The sequence below is a fragment of the Gobio gobio genome (assembly GCF_949357685.1).
Source record: "Gobio gobio genome assembly, chromosome: 18".
NCBI lineage: Eukaryota > Metazoa > Chordata > Actinopteri > Cypriniformes > Gobionidae > Gobio > Gobio gobio.
In genome coordinates, this window is record NC_137111.1 from 46,627,901 (window position 1) to 46,646,947 (window position 19,047).

The window sequence follows — 19,047 nt, forward strand, 5'->3', positions numbered from 1 at the left end:
ATATTTTTAGCCGATTTATAATAGTGAGATCAACTGATATAAATAGTTGATGAAGAAGCACATCTTGTGTCTTTACTCAAGCAAATCTGATGCCTTCATGCGTTCTCAACTGTTTTATTAATATTCGCTCAACCTGAAATCCTGCCACATTGTAAACACGGGACATGAGAGCAGAAGAGAAGGAAACTGAGATGGATGTTTTCATTCTGGACTGGGATGTTTGTTGCTATAATGTGTGTAGAGTGTGGAAGAACTCTGAGACTTTGCTGATTTCACATCATCACGTGTGTGATATGCTTTTGACCTGAAGTCCACATCATATGAGTTTGTGTTATTAGGCACAATCACATTGCAACTGTTATATTAAAAATGTTGCGTTTATGATCTGTATGAATACTGATGCATGCATATCAAAACCCTGACTATCTCTGTTTTGTTGACAGGCAATGGTGGCATGTTACCCGGGTAAAGGCACTGGATATGTGCGCCATGTGGACAACCCAAATGGCGATGGGAGATGCGTCACATGCATATATTACCTGAATAAGGATTGGGATGCCAAGGTAAGAGAATCATCTGTAATTCATTGCATCCTTTGCCATGTGTAAAGCATGCATTAGTATTGTATAAAGCGCTACAGAAACTCGACATGACTCGCGGCGAGCGACTGCATACGTGCCTGAATGCCTGCTTCATTTCGGCCTAATCCCATTAACCTCCAAGATTGTAATCTCCAGAGAAAACCAGGAGGAGAGTTGCTGAAACAGCTTACCGAGTCAGGGAAATGAGGCACGGGACTCATTAAAATGGAAAATGAATCGTGGGATTAATGCAGTATACCTTAAACAGGGTTTCTGCAGGTACATTTAAAGGGATAGTTCACCCAAAAACAAAATGTTTATGTTTATCTGCTCACCCCCAGGGCATCCAAGATGTAGGTGTGTTTGTTTCTTCAGTAGAACACAAATGAAGATGTTTAACTCCAACCATTGCAGTGTGCCAGTCGTATAATGCATGTCAATGGGGATATTTTAGAGTATGAGAGCAATGAGAGTAAAAACACACAGACATACGAATCCTTATTAAACCATGTGGCTCGTGGCGACACATTGATGTCTTAAGACACGAAACGATCAGTTTCTGCGAGAAACCCAACAGTATTTATGTTGTTTTTTTTTACCTCTTATCAGATGAATGTCATCTAGTTTTCCCAGCGCCATAACTTCCGGCGAATAAGGTCAAAATACTGGCGTGATCAAAGATATATATACGTAGATGCGTCATTCGACCGATCCACGCAGGCACTAATGAGGAATCTATGTCTATATCTATGATCGCGCCGGTATTTTGCATGTATTTTGACCTTATTCGCCGGAAGTGATGGCGCGGTGACGGCTGATGCATAGCCATAGAAAAAAATTAAATACATTTTTAAATATGGATATTTTTCTTACACAAACGCATCGATTCGCTTTAGAAGGCCTTTATTAACACCCCAGAGCCGCGTGGAGCAGTTATTTGATGGACAGATGCATGTTTTATGGACTTCAAAAACAGAGCAACTATTACTGCTATTATAATGCTTGGATTAGCCAGAACATTTTTAATATAACTCAGATTTTATTTGTCTGAAAAAAGAATGTCATATACACCTCGGATGACTTGAGGGTGAGTAAATCATGGGCTAATTTTCATTTTTGGGTGAACTATCCCTTTAAGACCTTTTTAAGACCAATTAAAGAAAATGAAAGGAATAAATTGAAGGGAACAAAACACGACAACATGTTCTCTAAATGTAAATGTCTAAGCACACAATTTGAAAGTTTGAAAATACAATTTCCAACAGATCTCCATTACTTTTTAATTAATATTTTACAAAAAAAATAGCTTAAAGTTTGAATACACTAGAATACGGAAATAACTTTTACCGAACCTTCTGATAACACTACAAATAAGTGGTTCGTTTTCAGTAGTTTTGTCTTGTTTTCCAGCGCAAATATCTAAAAGATTCTTAAATCAAGCAAAATTACGAGATAAGAAACCTTGTGAACGTGATTTTATGCTTAAAACAAGAACAAATATCTGCCAATGGGTTCAGAAAAATCAACTTAATTCAAATGTAAGTAATTTTCATACCCACTGACTGATACTTGTTCTTGTTTTAAGCATAAACTCGCTTAATTTTGTTCAATTTCTCAGAAAAAACACTAAGTGCTCTATTTTAACTATCTGAGCGGATGGTCTGAAGCGCAGGTGCACTTAGGGCGTGTCCGAATGTTAGTTTAAAGACATGAAAAACGGTCTGCGCACCAGGCACATGGTCCAAAAGGGACCCTAGTCTCTTAATGAGTCATGGGTGTGTTTTGGGCGTAATGTGCAATAAACCTCATTCACGAGTCTCATCTCCCTTTCCCTTTAAAAGCCAAATGCGCTCGCGCCATGGCGGATTCGCTATTTACATGGAGGAATATATACGGGTCAGTTTAAATACATGTGTGTATTGCCACGATTAGTCAAATAATTAGCCAATTTCATTCGTCATTATTGCAAATAAGTAATTCTGAGACATGCAATGACTACCCATTATATAGGCATTTTTATCTTTATATCATAGACTGTAAAAAAAATATGGATGTAATGTCCGTGACTTCACCCGTAGGATTTTGAAGAGAGTTTTTGAAGTCTCTTGGCATCGCGCGTCACTCCCGGATAACAGAAAATGGGCAAAGAGGCGGGACATGGTCGTAGGGATGGCTCGATACCACAATCTTGGCTTCGGTACGGTATCACAATCTAATACCGAAGTACCGATATTAAATCGATACCATACAGGGTCTGAATTTTTGCGCGGGTATTGCGCATAATTTTACTCACTCTCGAAAGTTTGGGGTTTTATAAAGCGGGAAATTACCGCAAATGTTTATTATTAAATTAATCAACAAAGATTAATCACATCAAATCAGGCATTTGTTAACTATTTTGTAAGAAGTAATTTCAGCATTACTGCACGTCTCCCTTCTCTAGCTCTCAAAATTAGCAAATTGCTTCTGGCTTTAAAAGACATCTACACTAAAGCAATCTGCGCATTTTCTTTGTGCTCATACCAACAACAAACACACAAGCCTAAAGAGCTTGCGGATTCCAAATTAAGTTGTTTTTCCGTAGTCAAAAACACACAAAATGATGTCAAAAATGTCCATCTTTAGTGAGTAAGTTAGTCACATAAACACAGTTGGTTATGTCTTTCGCGAATGTAAATAGTGCAATAGTATGCGTGCAAATATAATGAAATCTTAACATCACTGGTTGAAACGAACGCTGGAGATTTCATGATATTTAAACGATACAATCTTATGTGCGTTGACGAGTGTTAAACGAAAATAAATGCCTAACTTAATTAGATCATTTGAATTATGCTCTCACCTGTCGATCTCTTAATGTCTTATACAAGACAGGAATGGCCACAGATGCTTGGCAAGGTTTGATGGTTCTTCATCAGTTTTATAAGCAAAGCAATTCCAAATTTCACGTCTAATCCTCTCTTTATTAATTAATTATGGGCATGTTGAGTGAGAATCAACTGTTCATCTTGTTCTGTTGCCACATTTGCCGGTTTCGCGTCAGTTTGGGTAGCACACTGCCATCTAGCGATGAACTTCGGAACAGCAGCATATACCGAAATGAGCAAAATCATGATATTGTACCGTTTGAAATAAAATATATACCGGTATTTTCCCAGTACAGGTATAACGCGCATCCCTACGTGGGCAGAGCTGAGACTAACAGACAGCAGACAAACGGCTATCCACCTGTCCCTCAAAGTGGCCACGCCCTTAATTATGCAGAACTTTAAGGCTTTATATAATGTAAACGAATAAGTTATAAAAACATTCACCCCCCTCACAGTCGTCATGAAGGACAAAATTAGCCGTATAGACTAAAAACACTATTTGTCCCAGACTGTAAACATGTGTTCTTCTGCTGTAAAGTTGGGCATTTTAACATGAGCTCAATGAGATTCTGCTCCTTCTGGAGTCTGTCTCTAGTGGCCAGTCCATGAACTGCAGTTTAAGTCACTTCAGTATCGGCTTGAATAGAAACTGGGGAAGGTTTGCGCTTGCTTTATATACACAATAATAATATTGTAATCCTTTTATTTTTTAATATTTGACATGTGTGTGCTGCTGCGCGTCCCTCTGTGTGTAATAATAAAGTGTACGTGTGTTGTGCACCCCTTATAGGCTCATATTACTAACACACCCTTTAAATAACACATAAAATACTGTGCTATTGACTTTAGAGCAGGTTTGTGTTGGTCAATGGCGCAGTCGTTTTCAGTTCAAATAGCAACACACCAACAATGCTCCTGAACACACCTGGTGTTCAGAATAGACGCCCATGGGCGAAAAGATGGCACGAGAGCATTTGCCATTTAAACAACGTGACGCTGGATGTGAAAATGAGAACTGTGTCGAGCTGAAACTAGCAGAAAGCACCTGGCGTCACATTGCACAGAGTGTATGATAGGGCCCTTAATTTCTTCATTTAGCATGTCAAGTAAATGTACCTTGATTTAAGGATGTTTAGATATTTGTACTTGAAGCTAGAGGTCTTCACGGAGCCCCCGAGACCCGTGGACCCGGGACCCGACCCGGGACCCGTACGGGTTCGGGTCTATATTTTAAATGATCAGCCGGGTCCGGGTCGGGTCCCAATCTATTACTACGGGTCCCGGGTCTGTTTAACATTGTGTGCAATACCCGAGTCGATCCGGACTCGGAGAACACCTGCCCGTGATCAGAGTCAGTCAGCACTGCTTGTGTGTTTTTTGTAACTTGCAACTGTAAAATTAGGATAAGAAAAGTGTGAGCCGGGAAATAAAGTTTAAAAAAAAGAAAGAAGAAAAACACGAGCGATCTCTCTCTCTCTCTTGCTCGCTCGCCTCACGCGCTCGCTCGCTCTCTCTCTCTCTCTCTCTCTCTCTCTCTCTCTCTCTCTCTCTCTCTCTCTCTCTCTCTCTCTCTCTCTCTCTCTCTCTCTCGCTCGCTCTCTCTGCAAGCGCACGGTAATAATAATGGTTACCTTCATGAGTGATGTGTGAAAAAAGCTAAAAAACAACGAATAAAGAAGTTAAACCCACGGGCACCTCTTCTGTCCGGGCATCCTTCATGCATATTGTGGACAAACATGAGAAAAAAGTAAGTGCTGTCTACGTGTGACGCACTGTTGAAGTTTGATTTGAAATTATATTTAAATAATATATTTAAAATCAGCAACAAAATCTCAGTTGAACTGTCACAAATGTTTTCTATGATGCTCAAATTGCGTAAAAAAGCTCATATTTCAGGTTGCTCCAGCCACCGCGCATGTGCGCAGTATCAAGCGCGTGTCATTTCTATGGCAACCTGAGCTTCCGCTGTGATTGACTTTAATAATAATATGAATGAACCGTCTTATTTCTTAAAGTTTTGGTGGTCAGGCTCGGCTCACAGAGATTATAGCAAATAAATAATGCGGACGTCAGCGGCCACCGAACGAGCAATCGTTATTATAGTTCAAAAAGGCAAACAGTCAAAGTTATTATGCGAGTTAACTCGAGTCGAAATGCAAATCTGCAAAGACGCATTTGTCATCCGTCACCGTGACATAAAGTGGACTTTTAAAGCTGAGATGATGAGTGAATTAAGCATGCTTGGAATAACAAGAGAGGAATAACATGGATTTAACTTTTTGGCAAGGATGTAATGAATCACAAGTAACGTTACAAGGAAGGGAGACGACGGCTAGGTAAGACAAAAAGTTATATTTTTCATAACTTGTTTATTGACTTGTTAGTATCAGTTATTGTGGAATATGTGACAAACGGGTCCAGTCGGGTCTGTGTCTTCACGCCGGGTTCGGTTCCAGCTTTTAAATAATAGACGGGTCCAGGTCGGTTCCGGGTACTACGTTTTTGGCATTTCTCGGATCTGCACGGGTCCGGGTCCAGCTTTTGAAATAATAGACGGGTCCGGGTCGGTTCCGTTAAGCACATTACGGGTCTCTTCGGGTTCGGGTATGCATTTTTGGACCCGTGAAGACCTCTACTTGAAGCTACACTGTGTGATATTTTCCCCCATCTAGTGGTGAAAAGGTATATGACCATCCAGTGAATATTAGTTTCTGTTCCTCTCAATTCCGATTTCGTTTTAACTCCTACGGTGGCCGATTTAGTCCAAGATTAACATGGCTTCCAGTTCGACCTCGTCCACATTCGACACGGTGCCATCGAGTGTTAAAACGCCAAAGGCGAAGCTTGAATTTACGGGTATGTCCCTCTTTGGCTAATGTACTTTCAAAATGGAGGGGCAACATGGCGACCGGCATTCGAACCCCTCACCCGTATGTATTTTCAATGGCATATTATAAACTTACGAGAATACTTTATTACTTGAAAGAAGTAAATATACATTAATGAGCACATATATTTTTGAAAGAACTAAGTGTTTTTAGCTAAGAATAAACAAAAATGTTACACAGTGTAGCTTTAAAAACAAAAATCCCCCCCAAAAAATGTCAGTGCATGCAATTTAATTTAGTTTTTAGAGTTTTAATGGTTAAATAAAATGTTAGTAGTCAAAATAAGCATGTCTAATTAACTGAAATCATGAAAAATACATTTTTGGGGCTATGAAATACTCAAATTCGCATTTATTTTGACCAAATTCTGTGTTTTGCGTTTTTGGATGAACGATTTACTCACATTTACTCATTTTTAGGTGAACTATCCCTTTAAGAGTTCTGACTGCTGGGCTCGACATTGAGACCTACTTTTAATCTTTTCCTACTTTATTAATCTATAACTTGATCATGACATTAACTATCACATGCAGAGTTTTGTAATATTTTGTGCAATTTAAAAAAATATATATTATTATGTGACATTTGTATTATGCCATATCAGAAAAAAAATATTGAAATAGCAAGCGTTTATACATTTTAATAAAAAGGATCTTGCATATGTTGCTTTTTGGAAACAGTCAGATGATTTTTGCTTGTATGTCGTGCTGATTTGCTGCTCAAGAAACATTTCTTATTAATATCAATGTTGAAAACAGTTGTGCTGCTTCATATTTTTTGGGAAATCGTGATACATAATTCTCCGGATTATTTGATTAATAGAAAGTTCAAAAGAAAACCATTAACTTGGAATAGAATCTTTTGTAACATTGTAATTGAATGCATTTATGCTGAATAAAACATTAATTTCTTAAAATCTTACTGACCCCAAACGTTTGAACGGTAGTGATGTTTTGACTTGAATAAAACCAGTTCATTTAGATGTAACATCTTTTTTTTTCAGTATAGAAAAAAATAGCTGCACTTCACAGCATTTTAAAATGTATTTCCCTGATGATTTTGCACTTTTGTGCTTGAATGCGCATGCATACTTGAATGTTCACTATGTGCCTGCATGAAGTGTGTGTTGGGCTCCCTGGAGAGAGAGAGAGAGCAGTGTGTGTGTGTGTGTGTGTGTGTGTGTGTGTGTGAGCAGCGTGTCGTACGTGTGAGAGGTTCATTCTCGCACCCTCAGGAGTCTGCTTCCCTGCACTCAGCGTACGGCCCTTTATCCAGCATGTGGCCTTTCCTCTCATCCCTCTTCAGGAAGGCCGTGCTCCACTGCCGTTTCCTATCCTAACCTCCTCCAGACCTGGCCTCTCATTGTTTGCGTCGCTCTGTTATTTTCGCTAATGGAATTTATCATTATCACTAAAAAAGCTCCAGTCACGCACTGCTGAGTCGACTGTATTGTCAGTAGTCACATTAGTATGATATCACGCGAGTTTAATATGACTGATAACGGCATCAGAGACTAATCACATTTATATGAAAAGGGCCGATATATTGTTTTACATTTTACAATAAGGTCTCACTTGTTAACATTAGATCATGCATGCAACTTAACATGAGAAATATATTCTTACAGTATTTATTACTATTATAACTATCTTTGTTCATGATAGTTCATGTAAAACATTTTCATGTTAGTTCGCAGTGCATTAACTAATGTTAACTAAGGTTAGTAACGGTAACTATAACTAAAAGTATTAAAAACATTTCTGTAATTATATAAATAAAGCTGAAATAAAATAAAATATAAATATTAGTTGAAAAACTTAAACTTAATGAAAATGACAAATGCTAGTTTGAGTTGACGCACTAAAATGTTTAACTGGAAATAAATAAAAACTAAAACTAAATCTGAAATTAAAATGAATTAAACCTAAATAGCAATATTTAAAAAAAAAATGGCTAAAGCACATAACGAAAAGACTACAAATTGAATTAAAAATAAAAGCCAATACAAAATATTAATTAAACAATAATAAAACTAAAATAACACCATTAAAAGACTTTTAATGTTAAAATGTGAACAGGACAGAGACTTGCAACCGTAAGTAAATGCAGTTTTTTGTATGTAATCAATCACTCATTGTTTGTTTCGGGTATTTTTCAAAATAAGAACTTTAAGTAATTATGTTATGACAATTTTCCTAAAATGGACAATCAAAACTCGGAAAATCGATTTACATTGACAGAATGTTCAAAATGAGCCAAGACTGTTCAAACTCCAACTGTCAAAAAATTTAATCTAAACACATTGAATCCCTTTAAACTCCAACTGTCAAAAATTCAAATTTAACACATTGAATCCATTTAAACTCCAACTGTCAAAAATTCAAATTAAACACATTGAATCCATTTAAACTCCAACTGTCAAAACAAAAATCAAATTTAACACATTGAATCCCTTTAAACTCCAACTGTCAAAAATTCCAATTTAACACATTGAATCCCTTTAAACTCCAACTATAAAAACAAAAATCAAATTTAACACATTCAAGCCCTTTAATCTCCAACTGTCAAAAATTCAAATCTTAACACTTTGAATCCCTTTAATCTCCAACTGTCAAAAAAAATCAAATTTAACACATTGAATCTCTTTAAACTCCAACTGTCAAAACTTCAAATTTAACACATTAAATCCCTTTAAACTCAAACTGTCAAAAAAATCTAATTTAACACATTGAATCCATTTAAACTCCAACTGTAAAAACAAAAATCAAATTTAACACATTCAAGCCCTTTAAACTCCAACTGTCAAAAATTCATATCTAGCCCTTTAAACCAAATCTGCCAATTACACCCTAGCAAAGCAGCACCTTAGCAACCACCCAGAACACCCTAGCAAACGCCTAGCAACCCCCCCAAAAATGATAGCAACTGAATAGCAAGACTGTAGCAACCACTTAGAATACCCTAGTAACCACATAGCAACACCCTAGCAACTGCATAGTAAAACCCTAGCAATCATCTAACTTCAAGCTCTTAAAACTAACTCAAACTTTCTGATCAGGCTTTCTTAAGCCAAAATGAAGTTGAGATTGTATTTATGTACTTTTGTCTAATAATAAACCTCAGTCATAACTGATTCATCTTATTCTGTCTGAAGGATCATGGAGGAATATTGCGGATATTTCCAGAGGGTAAAGCTCAGTTTGCGGACATTGAACCCAAGTTTGACCGCTTGCTTTTATTCTGGTCTGACAGACGAAACCCTCACGAGGTCCAGCCTGCGAAAGCTACAAGGTCATCATCTCTACACAAGCACAAACACGCACACACACACTGCATTTTCTTCCCTTTGTCTAATCCTTTTTTTCCTTCATATCTCATAAACTTTGTCTCCTGTGTTTATAGATATGCCATTACCGTGTGGTATTTTGATGCTGATGAGCGGGCGAGAGCTAAAGAAAAGTACCTAACAGGTAATTTCACCCAAAAATAAAACACGGTCATTACTCGCTCCCTCTGAAGTCGCTCCAAACCTGTGTGCTGTTATTTAGGAGGATGTCTGAGAAGCATATGTTTTAAATATAACAACAGTTCAGAGTTCAGAGGGACCATATCTGTCGAGCTCCAAAAAGGACCATATCATTTTTATAAAAGTAGTCTGTACAGCTTGTGTGCTTTATTGCAAGTCTTCTAAAGTCATATGATAGATTTGTGTGGAAAATGTTATTGACATTTAAAGGTGCAGTGTGTAAATTCTAGCGGCATCTACCGGTGAGGTTGTAAATTGCAATAACACACCGCTCACCCCTCCCTTTCGAAGGACATAGAGAAGCTACGGTGGCTGACACAGGACAAAGAGAGTATCTAGCGCTCTGTAGAGAAGTTTGTCCGTTTAGGGCTACCGTAGAAATGGCGGCGCAAAATGCAGACTTCACTCTAATTTAGTTAATCTACGGTGTGTGTAGATAGAAACGGCTCATTCTAAGGTAATAAAAACATAACGGTTCATTATGTAAGGTCTTTATACACCACTGAAATGCATTCTGTCAATATCCTCCTAAATATTACACACTGCACCTTTAAATAAAAACAAATAACACTGGTAACTAAATAATAAGTGGTAACATTTTAGAGTTCAATTCTCACTATGAACTAGTTGCTTATTAGCATATTACTATATTGGTTGTTTATTAGTACGTATAAAGCACATATTAATGCCTTATTCTGCATGACCATATTCTACATCCCATAATCCTACCCAATACCTAAACGTAACTATTAAAAAGCAGTAATTAGGAGTTTATTTAAGCAAAAGTCGTAGTTAATAATTAGTTAATCGTGAGAATTGGACACTAATCTAAAGTGTGAGCAAACATTTTGGGTTAAAGTTTTAAAAATGTGTTAAATATTTTTAAAACATATTGCATAGTTGTGCTTTGTTTGCAATAATAGCACAATTAAACGTGCCAAATTGTGCCAACATAATTTTTGTCCAGGCTGTCATTTAAAGAAATTATGAACACATACAACAACAAGATATTTATAACGGATCATGTTGTAGTCAATGTTTGCTTTTTCCTGTGAGCTTTTTCCCTTTTTTTCATATACATGTTTTTTTGCATAGTAAAATCAAACCTTTAGCTGTAGTTAAATAATTTTGTTAAATTATTTCACTTTTTAATTTAATTTAATTAACTTAAAAAAAATTGTTTTAATTTTAATTTAATAATATAATATAATATATAATTTAATTAATAATATAATTATTTTATTTTTGTATTTAAATTACTTAACCAAGTTTAGTGTTTTGTTCTTACCTCATATTTAAATATATATATATATATATTTTTTTTTATATATATATATATATATATATTTTAAATATATATATATATATATTTTAAATATATATATATATATATATATATATATATTTTTTTTTTTAAATATGAGGAATATATATATATATATATATATATATATATATATATATATATATATATATATATATATATATATATTCCTCATATTTTGATGGTTTAATCTGACTTGTAGGATCGTTAAAATCAAATATCCCCTCTGGATGTCACTTTTGGCCACTACTGTGTGTTATTTGAGAGCTTTGAGGATAGATTATCAGTAAATAATGACCTCTAATCATTAAAATAATTTCCTCTCAGAAAGCGTCACGTGCTGTTTGGTTTGAAGTTAAAAACAGAAATTGTGTCAAACAATGTAAAGGGTAAATTATTTTCTCCTTGTTTTTTTTTTGGAAAGGTGCTGGTGAAAAAGGAGTGAAGGTGGAGCTAAACAAGCCGTCTGAGCCCAGCTAATCAAAGTATCATTAATCCGGACTTTTCCTGGAGTCGGAAAAGGCAGCGGGTGTGTCCGTGACGAAGCAAGAGGAGGAGCGGAAGATTGAATTAATAGAGATTTAAAACTCTGCAGAATTCAACCACAGTTCCCAGAAAACCAGCTAACTTTGACCATGAGTGTGTCGGGTTAATCTCAGTTTTGAAAGGTCCAGTGCTCTGTATTACATTCACATTAACGCCTCTCATGTGACTGGAGTCACAGCGCTTTTGAGGAATGTTTCAAACGGTGAAAGGAGAAATATTTGCTTTTTGTTCTGGGATGAGTTTCTACATTTCGACCTGGTCTTTATGGATCTATGCGTGTTTGGTCTCATCACTGCGCCAGTACTGATCAGAGCGTCTGTTCGTGCTGAACTGCACCCAGCGAGGAAGTGGACTTTTGGCATTTTTTGGCGTTTATCCAGGACTGAGAGCTGGCAGATGCATCATGGGAATGTCATCTGCAATCCTACTGCTTAACTTTGTAAAATGCACAAGGTCATGCCTTGCAAGTTATTGTAAAAATTCATCAAAAATAAAAGCCTGTTTGCATTTAAGACATTTTTGCATTTGTGAATATTCTAAATATGGAATAAAATAATATGAGCTGAACTGATTTTGCTAACCATCTTCAGAATTGAACAAGCTGATGTGCTCAACAATCAGATTCAATATGGCTCATCTTATCTGAGCTCTTTTACGGGTCTTTAGGGAAATGAGGAGCAACAGCTGGAAATGGCTAAACTGTGCCACCTTGTGGCAAATACAGTACATTCATAAATCAGGTGAGAAAAACTACAGCCATGGTAAAACTCTCCGTAGTATCTAGGGTTTAATTATCTTATCTTTATAGATATATATACCAATCAGGCATAACATTATGATCTAATATTGTGTTGGTCCCCCTTTTGCTGCCAAAACATCCCTGACCCGTCGAGGCATGGACTCCTCTAGACCCCTGAAGGTGTGCTGTGGTATCTGGCACCAAGATGTTAGCAGCAGATCCTTTAAGTCCTGTAAGTTGCGAGGTGGGGCCTCCATGGATCGGACTTGTTTGTTCAGCTCATCCCACAGATGCTCGATTGGATTGAGATCTGGGGAATTTGGAGGCCGAGTCTGCAGACCGGGAACAACCCACAAGAGCTGCAGTTTTGGAGATGCTCTGATCCAGTCGTCTGGCCATCACAATTTGGCCCTTGTCAAACTCGCTCAAATCCTTACGCTTGCCCATTTTTCCTGCTTCTAACACATCAACTTTGAGGACAAAATGTTCACTTGCTGCCTAATATATCCCACCCACTAACAGGTGATGAAGAGATCATCAGTGTTATTCACTTCACCTGTCAGTCATAATGTTATGCCTGATAGGTGTATATATTATATATATATATATATATATATATATATATATATATATATATATATATATATATATATATATATATATATATATATATATATATATATATATATATATATATATATATATATATATATATATATATATATACTTAATCATGATTAATCGATTTGAAAGTGGATATCTGTCTGTAAAATACATTTTCTTTTTTACAATTCAGATTAATGAGCGCTGCCCCCAAAACAAATTAAATTTATTTTCAGATACAGAGTTCAGTGATAAAACAGGAATAATCTAAGACAGTACATTATCACATTGAATCTGAGAATTGAAATGTATTAATTTATCAATTGTTTCACAGTACAAAAAATGGAATATGGTTTCTGGGACGTAAATTAAAATTAGATTAAAAACGCCAAAAGTGAAGTGAATAAGCCTCAGGCTGAAGGAAATGCATATTCACGCCTGTACAATAGAGGGCGCCGCTCAAACAAACATTTCAACGGCTGCCATTACTGGATTAAAGAAGAAGAAGTTGTTTATAGTTTTTTAAATAAGTAATATTTATCTAAACAAATTTTTTCTTATTAATGTGCTTGAATAGGATCAGCAGCCAAGACTTAGGTTAATAAAGTGAGATTAAATACATAAAGTACATGTGTGTTATTTAGCATATTTAGTTATTGCAGCAGGTTTGCGTAATATTCTGAGTTTGCATTACACTGTTTTTATTTATTTTGAGGAATACTAAATGAGCAAGTGAGATGAGTAAATGCCTGCTCACATTTAGTCTAGAACTAAAATAACCCTCATGTTTACATAGCGAACACAATCGCACTTAAGGTCCTTTCACACTGGACGCGATTTTGACGCGCAAAGGTTTTATTTTTTTGATCAGCTGTTTGTGTAATGAGTGCTTCCACACCGAACGCAAAAGAGCTGTGGCGAAAAAACGATGTTAATTTTTTTTCGTTTCGATGACGATTTTTTTAAACCACGGGTCTTCAACCGGGGGTCAGCAGCGGTACTGCAGGGGGTCCGCCAATTAATGTTTCATCACAAATAATTTTTTGATAAAAAAATTATAACATCACAAAGTCAAATTCAATCACGTATAAGCACCCTGAAACTAAAGCAGAGCACCCTGCGTTGATACTGTAATACAAACAAACTAAATTTGGCAAACATTGTGTTCGATTTTGTGCTCTGGAGAACGTGAAACATTCCTATTCACAGCGGGTTTTGCAGCGGTGAGAAATGTAGCCAATCATAGACATGCTCGATGATCTCTGGAACGCAATGGCCAATCAGAGATGTTTAAGTTAGAATCCACTCACTGAGTTGTTCAGTGCTGACTGAGTTCTGCTCGCTCTCGTGAGTTCTCTCACTAACAAAGACACGATGTAAGTAAGAGATGAGTCTTTACTGATTTTGATGGAACGCTGTGAGATCGCGAACTGAGATGAGTGACAGCTTAATTGTGATTGTAAAGTGAGCGCTCTTTCGTGCTTTTGAGGTTATATCTATAATCCATTGAATAAAAGTATTGTTTATCATGCCGCTAAGAGGAACGACGGCAAATTACACACTGCAAAGTTTTGGAAGTGACGTCTACATATAAATGCGTGTTTCACCCTCGAAATTACAATTGACAGTGAAAACTAGCATGGGACAAAAATATGTCATGTCAAAATAGATACGCGATGTACATACAGAATCATAGATTCGTATCAATATATATAGTGATTTGATTCTTAATCTCACAGTGAAATTAAAATGTTTTAGTAAACTTGAAACTAAAGTTCAGGTAAATGTTTAATTGTCCATCTGATTAGTAAAATAAATGTATGACTCCGCAAATCAATTAAAATAATTTACAACAACTGCAAACAACTAATAAATTGTGATTTTTTTTATCGCAGCATTTTGTTAATTTTAACAATGGCAAGTAATATACAGACAGTAGCTATGTTTTCATACACCTATTTTTATGCACATTTTGGGATATCGCATAAAAAAAAGCTGAATGGAAACGCCAAGATGCGCATAAATTCTAAAAATCATATGCGCTCCTTTGAGTCGGATACATTTTCTATCCGATACGAAAACATTTGCATAAACTACGATGGAAACGCATTTACCAAATAAATTCCTTGATGCACATAAAGAAAATCATGTGACTTTCGCGATGTAACAGCATAACTTTACTAACCAGTGGAAAAATCTTGTTTGCAAAACATCTGAGATGCTGTTATGGTCTTTCAGAAGTGTGTTGTCAAAGATGCTCGGTATATTTCCCTTCTAGAACTGTATTACACGACTGCTTTCCCAAAACAGCACATCTGCCTCTGAAAGCATGACAACACGTTTATTGAGACGCACTAGTTTCTCTGAGACGCAAATAATTTATTATATATACGAAAATGATTATGTATGGTGGCGTCTCCAATGTTTCTTATTGATTTTTTAGCGGTAGTTTATCAGGAAGTGACAATTATGTTCTCTTCGACTCACTGGACGGAAACGGTGCTTTATTGGCAAATGTTTTATGCGATATTGCATTTTTGCGCATAAATTATATTCGCAACTTTGGATGGAAACATAGCTAGTGATGCATGAGCAACAGTAATGTGCTTTCTGATCTACTGTCTTAATATATCTTATTCTTAATCATATAGTTAGTTTCAATTAATATCGAAGGCTCTATGCTTAATATGTAGCTCTGTTTGACACATTTTGTATCGGGGGTCCCCGCTCCATGTCTCTATCGCCTAAGGGGTCCTTCACCTGAAAAACGTTGAAGACCCCTGTTTTAAACTCAGACAAGACAAATGCATGACCCTGAAGTGTCTGCAGAGACAGTGTAGATTAGACTCCCCCTAAAATTGCCTCATCGACACGGCATCCTCAATAAACCCGTCTCTGGCGTGATGACTCCGATCCTTCTAATATTGCAATTTAATAATTGTTTAATCAATACGGCATCCTCAATAAACCCGTCTCTGGCGTGTTGCCGCCGATCTTTCGACTATTCCGATCTATAATGACCTCTGACCTGTAAAGTTGCCAAAATAATAATCATACGCTGTTTGTTAATTGGCCAGAGGAGAACTGGCACCCCGACTGAGCCTGGTTTCTCCCAAGGTTTATTTTTCTCCATGATGCTCCTGATGGGGTTTTGGTTTCCTTGCCACTGTTGCCTCTGGCTTGGCGTGCTCAGTTGGGGACACTACATTTTTCAACTAAATATCCAAATAAATGGAATTATTAAACTAAATTAACAATATAAACTAAATTACTGATCTAATTACTGATCTAAAGCCCACACTGTCACTGTATGATAATTGAAATGAACTGATGACATCACCGTTTTCTCCAGAACGGCTATACGGCTGAATAAAATTATTATTTTCCTGTTTAACACTGTGAAGCTGGTTTGAAAAAATCTGCATTGTTAAAAGCGCTATATAAATAAAGTTGACTTGACTTAAACTGTGGTACCATCACAAAGAGGCAAAAAATCCCTTTCCAGAACATTTTCATTCAACGTTCCCAGATGGTGGAACGATGATCTTCCCAACGCCATCCGAAACGCAGAATCATTGACAACATTCAAAAGTCAACTAAAAACTCAGCTCTTCCGTGAGCACTTAACCTCATGAAAAAATCCTCTTTTTCCACCTCTTTTCCCCTCCCTACTCTAGCCTGTGCTACACTGAGCAATGTATACGGTCTCAGTATTTCAGGCACTTGTTGCACTTACTCGACCCTTCATGACCAATCGCTTCGTGTACACCCAAGTTGTAAGTCGCTTTGGATAAAAGCGTCTGCTAAATGCATAAATGTAAAATGTAAATCTAAACTCTTGCAGCGAAAGAAAAGGCTTAAACCAATCACATACAAGGAAACAAAGGTCACGAAATGTCCAGTTAATCTCATTAGCTATTCAATCAACATTAACCTTTGCCAGGTATCGCATTTCTCATAAGATTACAGCTGTAGTTGTGTTTGCCCACTGTAGGCTAGACAACGATAACACCTTTTGAGTTAAAACTCGTTGATTTTGACTATAGAAAGTGAATGTGTTTCCGTCAGTACGACTGTGGCACTTAAATGTTTCCATTATGACTCAGCTGAAACACAGCTGCTCCGGATCGATTGGTTCCTGAAGTGTGTGTTTGTCTTGTCAGATGCGGAGCTACTGTCTCTGGAGGAGCTCCTGAAATTATCTCACGGACATTTGAAAGTAAGAGCGGAACCGGCCATGATAAAGTTTTAGCTCTAGTACAAGATGAGCATACTCCCCTTCAGACTCTCTGTTCTTTAAGACTGGGTGCACCCAAAACCTTCTTTTCGGTCTTTTAAAGAAAATGAAATGCTCACTGAATGAGGAAGTGTCTGTGTTTTCTCAGCTGTCGCTGTGAATGTTTTGTAATGTTTGAGCTCTGAAACGTCACAGACGCCGCAAATTTGTGTCGCGGCTGATGTGAAAGGTTTTGACACGAACTATTCGCACACAATATATTAGCTTTTCCGCTTCGCTTTTCCGCTACCCGTCCAGTGTGAAAGGGCCTTTACTCCCGATTCCTCTCAACATGGCGACAGGAGAGCTGTCAGTCCATAAATGGGTAAACAAACTAACTTGCATTACTTATTTTAACTTTGCTGTAATTTGTCGTAAATTTAAAAGTAATGCGTTACTTTACTAGTTACTCGAAAAGTAATCCAATTTCGTAACTTGGATTACTTGTAATCAGTGTTGGGGGTAACGCATTACAAGTAACTTGAGTTACGTAATATTACTTTTTCAATTAACTAGTAAAGTAACGCATTACTTTTCAAATTTACAACAAAATATCTGAGTTACTTTTTCCAAAAAGTAACGCAAGTTACTTTTTCACATTTATTTGACTGACAGCTCTCCTGCCCCCATGTTGTGAAAAATAAGTGGAAAGGCGTTGTGTGTAAACATGAGGGTTATTGTAGTTCTAGACTAAATGTGAGCATTTACTCATCTCACTTGCACAATAAAGATTCTGTACTCCTCAAAATGAATAAAATCAGTCAAATGCAAAATCAGAGTACTCAAACCTCAAATATATAAATGTTAAATAGAACAAATATTTTTATGCATTTAATCTACCTTTATTGACCAATGTCGTGCTGCTGACCTTTGATGATTTAGTTAAGCCATGAGCAAAAATTACTAGATTTTTTGTTTTTATTGGTAAAACGTTTTTCTCCTGCGTCCTATTCTTCCATTATCCAGAATGGCAGCACATTTATACCTCAGCCTGAGGCCTATTATTTCAATTTTGGTATGAAGAGGTTTACATTACATTACATTAGCACAAAAAAGGACTTTTTTTGCTATTAAAAAACAAAACTAAAAAGCAAGCCCAGCCCAGGTGAGAAAAAGTAACGCAAAAGTAACGTAACGCATTACTTTTCTTAAAAAGTAACTAAGTAACTCAATTAGTTACTTTTTAAGGGAGTAATGCAATATTGTAATGCATTACTTTTCAAAGTAACTTTCCCCAACACTGCTTGTAATGCATTGCTCCCAACCAGAGCCGGCCCAAGGCATAAGCGAACTAAGCGGCTGCTTAGGGCCCCCTTGGCCACCAGGGGCCCCCCAAGAGCACATGAAATGACTTTTTGCTGTATGTTAATTTATGATTGAAATCGCGAAATGGCCTATAAACTGCAAAATATAAAGTTTTCTAATATATGCACGGATTTATTCTGACAGCACTGCACAAGCTGGCGGCGCCATTGGCCGGACACTATTCGATTGTTAGCCAGGGTTCAAAGTCCAATTTAAGAGAAAATCAGCGCTAAAACGTACTCGTCAGTTGCCCGGTAACCTTTTTATGAATGGATGGATTTGAGAATGCGCTATGGTTTAGTGCGAATATCTTGTCTGACGTGCTGCATGTTTTGGACAGAGTACAGCATAAGCTTCCAGTTTCTCAGTAAATGTTTTTCTACAAGTGC

The 19,047-nt window shown here is 36.8% G+C and overlaps 1 protein-coding gene across 1 annotated transcript in view; it reads left to right on the plus strand.

Moving 5' to 3' along the window:
- Positions 1-12,273, plus strand: part of egln1a (egl-9 family hypoxia-inducible factor 1a) — a 36,900-nt gene extending 24,627 nt beyond the window's left edge. Inside the window, exons 2-5 of the mRNA XM_079842537.1 lie at positions 444-563; positions 9,494-9,630; positions 9,742-9,809; positions 11,614-12,273. Of these exons, the coding sequence (XP_079698663.1) occupies positions 444-563; positions 9,494-9,630; positions 9,742-9,809; positions 11,614-11,669 (381 nt within the window). The 3' untranslated portion in view covers positions 11,670-12,273. The remainder of the gene's footprint in view (positions 1-443; positions 564-9,493; positions 9,631-9,741; positions 9,810-11,613) is intronic.
- The last annotated feature ends 6,774 nt before the right edge of the window (positions 12,274-19,047 follow it).